The sequence below is a fragment of the Mesoplodon mirus genome (assembly GCF_964341445.2).
Source record: "Mesoplodon mirus genome assembly, chromosome: 6".
Classification (NCBI taxonomy): Eukaryota; Metazoa; Chordata; class Mammalia; order Artiodactyla; family Ziphiidae; genus Mesoplodon; species Mesoplodon mirus.
The window spans coordinates 81,944,047-81,951,046 of record NC_138982.1 but is presented as its reverse complement, the minus strand read 5'-3'; the positions used below and the strand labels follow the sequence as shown (position 1 = coordinate 81,951,046).

The 7,000-nt window shown below is 41.2% G+C and overlaps 1 protein-coding gene and 1 pseudogene across 3 annotated transcripts in view; both read right to left on the bottom strand.

Annotated features, from left to right (window-relative positions):
• Positions 1-2,000: 2,000 nt before the first annotated feature.
• B4GALT4 (beta-1,4-galactosyltransferase 4) overlaps positions 2,001-7,000 on the bottom strand; it is a 30,554-nt gene continuing 25,554 nt past the window's right edge. For both annotated transcript variants that reach the window (XM_082625599.1, XM_082625600.1), the window contains exon 7: positions 2,001-2,909. In XM_082625599.1, the coding sequence (XP_082481725.1) occupies positions 2,777-2,909 (133 nt within the window). In that variant the 3' untranslated portion in view covers positions 2,001-2,776. The remainder of the gene's footprint in view (positions 2,910-7,000) is intronic.
• LOC309806428 (glycine cleavage system H protein, mitochondrial-like) lies at positions 5,917-6,990 on the bottom strand (annotated as a pseudogene). Its single transcript has 2 exons — positions 6,439-6,990; positions 5,917-6,209 (listed from the first exon to the last, which is right to left on the bottom strand). The product of its transcript is annotated as a glycine cleavage system H protein, mitochondrial-like (transcript).

Here is a 7,000-nt window from a genome sequence, read left to right as displayed (position 1 = left end):
CCCGCGTACCGGAAAAAAAAAAAAAAAAAATGCAGATGCCTTGTTAATAGCTGAAAATACATAGGGAGTTCTCACATGGTACTAATTGTATTTTCTTTCCATTGAATGAGAAATTGTTCTCAGTATGGGTCCTCAAATTCCTTGCACACACTATTCTCTTCCTTTACCCTCCCCAGCCATGACCAGGGACCCACAGCCTCCAAATTGGAGGCCCCGGCATAGGCTGTTGGCAATTACAATAGTTCAGTCTGCATTAGATTATAATTAAGAAAATTGGGATCGTTAACAGATACAAACTACTATACATAAAATAAACAACAAAGATTTATGGTATAACATAGGGAATTATACCCAATATCTTGTAATAACCTATAATGAACAGAATCTGCAAAAAAACCCTGACTATGCTGTACACCTGAAATTAACACAATATTGTAAATCAACTATACCTCAGTTAAAAAATCGGGATGGAAAGCTAGAGGAAGATTCTGCAGAGGAGACAAGAGGGTGGGGGAAAAATAAAAAAAACATTATTATTTCTTTTCTAAATAAAGAAAAAACACAGCATTTACTTGTCCCTACTGGGTTAAAGGTAAACCAGGCCAGCCCTAGTTAAACCTGTCACGTCCACAAAATGCACTTTCCTTTCTTCTCCTTCCCCACTTGGGTGGTGACTGCTGTCTTTCTGGAAGCCCCAAATCCTCCTATTCCCTCCCTCTCCCTGTTTGGGAAGGATATTATTTACACTAACTGGCTGGCACGCACTCATGTTGAATTTTTTAAAAAGTGTCATGTAATAATGGTGGAGAAACCCTGGGGCACAGTTGCATAATACATGCTCAAGAACATCCACATCTACATTATTTGTGTCCATTCCCCTAGGCGAACAAAATATTTTTATTTCTGTTCTGAGCCAGTATCCACCTCCGATTACCTTCCTTAGATTATCCTCCCACATTTCCCGCCCCTCTCCCAGGAAGCTCAGCAGTACCAAATCAGTGCCATGGCCCCACCTTCCTTCCAAATCAAAGGCCTCAGGAGCCCTGGCTCCACCCCTTCCTATCCTCTCACCAACCAGATGTGCCCCTGAGGCAGCCCTGCTGCGCCCATTACTGATCACAATCAAGCACAGGAGGATGAAGAGAACAAAAACACAACACGCCCCAGGAGCAGAGACTCAAGAGGCACCTGCCACAGGCCTGGAGCTGTCTCACAAGGAGGCTGTGCACGGAAGAACAGGATGGAACAACAGAAGGATGAAGACGGGAGGTGGGGGAAGGCTTAGTCTCATCTGTTTTGTTTTTAAGCAGTAGGATTACTGACATGAATACATCTGGAAGCTAGAACCGAGCAGGACCCTACGGGGCCTTCCTGGAAAAGACCCACCCCCATGTCCTCCCCCATGTCTTGTCTGTAGAGAAACTTTCGCCTCCTAGGCCTTCCCTGAGTTCCAAAGAGTATATTTAATCAGAGAAGTGAGAAAATGCAGAAAGGAAGGAAAACAGTCAAACAAGACCAAATAATAATACTTTAGCCATTAGACAAAGTCAAGGACCTTTAGTTCCTTCTCAAGGGCTACAGATAATATTCTGAGCCATATCCTTTGAGCTGTTTGGCAGATACTGATACCCCCATCAGGTGGAAGAAGTTAACTGTATGCTGCCCACAAGCAAGTAGACCCCAGACCAGTTGGAACCAGAAGGTTGATGATGTTGACTCCTGATTACATCACCACCAGCCAATCAGAAGACTGTCCATGAGCTGATCACACATCCCACAACCCCTCCTTCACCCTGTCTTTTAAAACCTTTCCCTGAAAGCCTTTAGGGAGTTTGGGCTTTTAAGCACTAGCTGCCTGGACTCCTTGCTTGGCGCTTGCAGTAAACGCTGCACTTTCCTTCACCACAACCCAGTGTCAGTAGATTGGCTTCACTGCATGTGGGCAAGCGGACCCAAGTTTGGTTTGGTAACAAAACGATAGTAAAAAACAAGATTGAACGCCCAAAGCTTTTTCATATTTTACTACAGAGGTACTTCTGATGTATTATTAGTTAATATGTAATTTGTAAACTGCTATTTCATATCCTACATGTACAAAATCATTTTACAAAAATGTTCCAGAAACTAGTAGATAAAATGTTACTGGAAGGCATATCTGGGCAGGTGACACCTGCCACAGGGCAGCAGCCATAGCAACGGTACAACCACCAGAGCTGCTCTCCGCCTGATGTGGTCCTTATGCCACCTCTTTGGTCCCAAGTTCGCGGCATCTTCATTCTTCACCTTTCTCCCCTCTTCTTCAGCCTTCTTCTCACCTGGGACCCGCCTCTTCCCAGATGACCATGCAGGATAAATGAGTAACAGAAATATATCTTCAACCCTTTCCTGCTTGGACAAGAACAATTCTGGTTCTCTGGAACATTCGGCAATCTGATCTCCTGTGGCACTTTTTATCCCAGAAAATATGTGTCACTTCAAACTTAAATAAATCTCCTTCAATCAGAGTTCTCAAATAGCCTTCATGGTATCTTCTGAATGGTCCTTTTATACTTAGTCCTTCAAGTATCTACATTACAATATTTAACCCTCATGATCAAAACAATTGTTTTACATTCCATATCACCAGGAGTTCTGCTAAGAAAATATGAAAGAGGGAGAATCAGCTCAATAATTGGCTGCAACAAGTTCTTAATGTGTGCTACTAGGGGAAGTCTCTAGGCCAAAATTATTGCAATCAAATATTCAGTTCCTCCAAATGTCACCAGAAGAGCCAGGGTCATGGGCCAGACCAGAAATCCACTGTGATGTTGACATATAAAGGATTGTAATCCACAGAGAGTAATTTATAATCACAACTGCTCAACCCATCTGTTCTCCAGACACGTGACACCTGATGTAAGAGCTTCATCCTGAAGATAAAGAACAAATGTGAAAGATAAGAATTTAACATCTATTTCCACTGCTTTTTGCCTTGTCACAAAGTTTGGCAAACGCATCTTTGTAAACTATTGCACTTGTTGGGTTTCCTACTGCAAAAGAAGTTTATTTTCCCCATCTAAGGTAACCGACACTAACGATAGCCATGTGTTCACATGGCAAACCCCATGGAAGACCCTGAGGACCAATGATCAGAAGAGTCCTTCACGCAGTGAGCCCCCCGTCTACAGGACAGAAGGATGTACAATGATACATCTCATCCACTGCTGACAGGTCCTTAGATAAGCTTCAGGGCATCTATGAATCCTCCAATGTTGCTGGGAGAACTTTGTGTCTGCAGGCAGGTCGGGGACTCATAGGAACCTCAAACAAAGTTAAACTGTATGCAGAGGAGGCTGAATGAAGTGGCACCTAACTTCGTAAGGGTCACAGAGAAGGTAAATTTGACCAAGGTTTGAAAGAGAAGAAATGCACAGCAGAGAAGATGAGGGAAAGGACACCCAGGAAAAGAGACCACCCTGTGCAAGACACAGAGACATGTCAAAGAGCAGGATGTGTTTGAAGAAGAGGAAGTAATTGTGTGGCCGGAGCCCAAGGATGCAGGGAGAGGGGTGGTGTTGAACTGAATTGGTCTCTAGGAACTGAGCAGTGAAAAGCATGCATTTCGGTTACAGTAACAATGTGGATGGAGACTAGAAGCCTAAAGTTGAGCTAAATAAAGTCAGAGAAAAATAATACAGCATGATTTCATTTATATAAAATTAAAAAACATGCAAAACTAAACAATCTTTTGTATATGGATTCAAACAAGCATAAAATTGAGCTAAATAAAGTCAGAGGAAAATAATACAGCATGATTTCATTTATATAAAATTGAAATACATGCAAAACTAAACAATCTTTTGTATATGGATACAAACACATGGGAAAATAAGAAAACCAAGAAACAGCAAAAATAATTTTAATTATCATCAAAATTCAGGAAAGTATTTCCTCTTGGGGTAGGGGGAAGATATGGGATAAGGAAGGGCCATACAGGTAAAGGGCGTAAACTGGCTAGAGGACACGACCAGTGGTCATGGTATCAAGAATCTTCAGATTCTTCATACAGTTGATAAGTATTCTTTTGTATCTATTCATTAATTATTATTATTTTAATTTAGAGAGAAAAATGCACACCTATGGGCAAAGGCTCAAAAGACACATGGAAAATAGAAATAGCTGTTTTGTTAAAGTGGTAAGTTCTAACAAAAGGGCTAAAAGTCTTTTAATATTGTTTTAAAATGTAGACTCTAGCAAAAAGGCTAAAGGCCCTTTAATACAGTTTCAAACATTAGGAAAAAAAAACCCCACCAGAACAAAGAAATGTAGATTTTTTAGGCATAGTCCCCAAAAGAATTGGTTTATCTGCCAGGATTCCTTTGTGAAAGGGTTAATTCCTGGGGCAGGAGCACAAGATGAGCCTAGAACAGCTCATCACACCTGAGCAAAGGAAATAAAGCTCGCAAAACGACCGCAGTTATGTCAAAGAATTTGGGAGCCCGCTGGAAAAAGATAACATTTGCCAAAGACAATATGAGCAACGAAAAGAATATTAACTACATACAGAAGGCTGTAGGAAGCATCAACTCATCATTTTGAAATAAAAAATCAATGCTGATTCTTTCCCTTTATCCTGCCTTTTCTATAAGAACCGTACCCCAGGGTACTCAGACAGCTAAAGAAGGCACATCATTCTTTGTAGAAAAATCTATCTAATAAATGCAGAAGGATTGACAGAATATCATAATTTTGCAATCCCTAATTGAATAATAAATTTAGGCAATGATCACCAATGGCTGCTAAAATAATTAGGTGAAGACTAATGGGGACCCTCACAATGACTGAATGAGGCCGACAACACGTGAACCCACAGATCAATCCTGACATCACCAAAACATGACCAGACATCATGTCCCCTTGTTGGGATACAAAAGGAGATACATGGCACTATAGAGGAAGCGTTCTTGCCCCCAAATAGTACCTGAATCTATTTAAGCCTCCAGATCGAAGACCTAGCTTATAAGGAAATGCAGAGGCACAAATTAAGTTATAGCACAGGGATGTGACTGGCAAAACCCACAATGTAGGAAATTCCATCAGACAAATGAGCTGGTTTGTTCAACAAATAAATTACAAGGGAAAAAAAAAAAGGAAGGAGGGAAGGGGGAACCTACAGATTAAAAGTGATTTCAGAGAAATCATTCAAATGCAATGTGTGGACCTTGTCTACAATCCTGATCTGAATAAACCAGCTGTTTAAAAAAATGTATTAAAGCATTTATGAGATAATCGGGGAAATCTGAACACTGACTGGACACTTGATGACAATAAGGAAGTATTGATAATTTTATTTTAGGTATGATAATAGTATTGCAGTATTTTTTTTTAATTAGGAAGTTGAATATTTTATTAAACTGTTTCTTATTTTCCTGTAAGGCTGTTGATTCACTGTATAAAAACAGCACGAGTAAACATAGTATATTGCAAAATTATGAGAGTAATGTTCTTCATTGGACACTATACAACTATACACTATACAACTTTTCTCCACTGCCATTTATTTCCAGTGGGAAGTTAACTGAGTATTTTGACCCAAATCCAGGGATGGTTGTAAGCAAGTTACAACATTATATAAGGTTAAGATAACAATGTTATTCTTGAATTACATAATTTTCATAACTAGTTTTACCACAGATAATTTCAGGAATTCTGAATATTATAACTGGAGACTAGCCTAAAAACCATAGAGTGTTGTGAAAAAGATGCATAGTGTTTATCTGAAGTCATTAGGAAGTTAAGGGGTATTTTCTTCAGGCAACATCATTGCAAGTTGTTTCTTTTGCTAAAAGTTGCTTTTTAAAAATCTATCCACCACTAATGTAAGACAACTATGCTAGATTAAGTTGTTTCAAACTAGTTTATTTAGGGGTTCCATTTTCATTCCTCAATAGATTTTATGTATTTCTCATATGCTTCTTCACTCATTAGTTCATCTAGTTCTGAAGGCTTACTGAGTGTCATCTTGATTAGCCAACCATCTTCATAACAAGATTTGTTGACAAGTCCTGGATTTTCTGCTAGAGCTTCATTAGTTTAGTTACTTCTCCTGATAGAGGAGAATAGAGTTCACTAGCAGCTTTCCCACTTTCCAAAGCAACAAATTCCTCTTGTTTGTTCAATTTTGTCCCAACTTCAGGCAGACTACAGTAAACAACATCTCCCAAAGCTTCCTGTGTGGGCTTCCCTGGTGGCGCAGTGGTTGAGAGTCCGCCTGCCAGTGCAGGGGACGCAGGTTCGTGTCCCAGTCCGGGAAGATCCCACATGCCGCGGAGCAGCTGGGCCCGTGAGCCATGGCCCCTGAGCCTGCGCGTCCGGAGCCTGTGCTCCGCAACGGGAGAGGCCACAACAGTGAGAGGCCCGCGTACAGCAAAAAAAAAAAAAAAAAAAAAAAAAAGCCTCCTGTGCAAAATTGCTGATTCCCACTGTTCCAACACTGTTTTCTGTTGTCACCCATTCACGTTTGTCTGTGAATTTACGACCTGACAGCAGAGCGGGTCCGGCGCGCAGCGCCCAGACTGCGCCCACCTGCAGTCCCCAGGGCAGCGGCGGGCAGGGCACACTGGGTGCAGAGATGGCCCGCATGCTCTGCGCCGCTCGCAGCGTCGTGTTCGCAGGAGTGCAGCCGGTCTGCGCGCAGTACCTCTGCAGTTCTTTTTTTAAGACTTCTTTTAAGGATACTATTGAAATATTTACACAGGAAATGCTGTGATATCTCATTTGCTTCTAAAGAATCCAGTGGGGGAGGAGAAGAAAGTGGGAGAAAGAAGAGAAGCCATGAGTTATTAACTGTTGAAACTGGGAATGTGGTAGGTGTACATGCGAATTCAATAAATGTTCCCTCTGCTTTTGGGTCTGTCCGAAAATTACCTCAATGAAAAGCTTTGAACAAAATAAACTGGCTTATCTGATCAAATCTGGCATAGGACTACTGACAGAAGAGACTACGCAGGTAGCCTGCCAG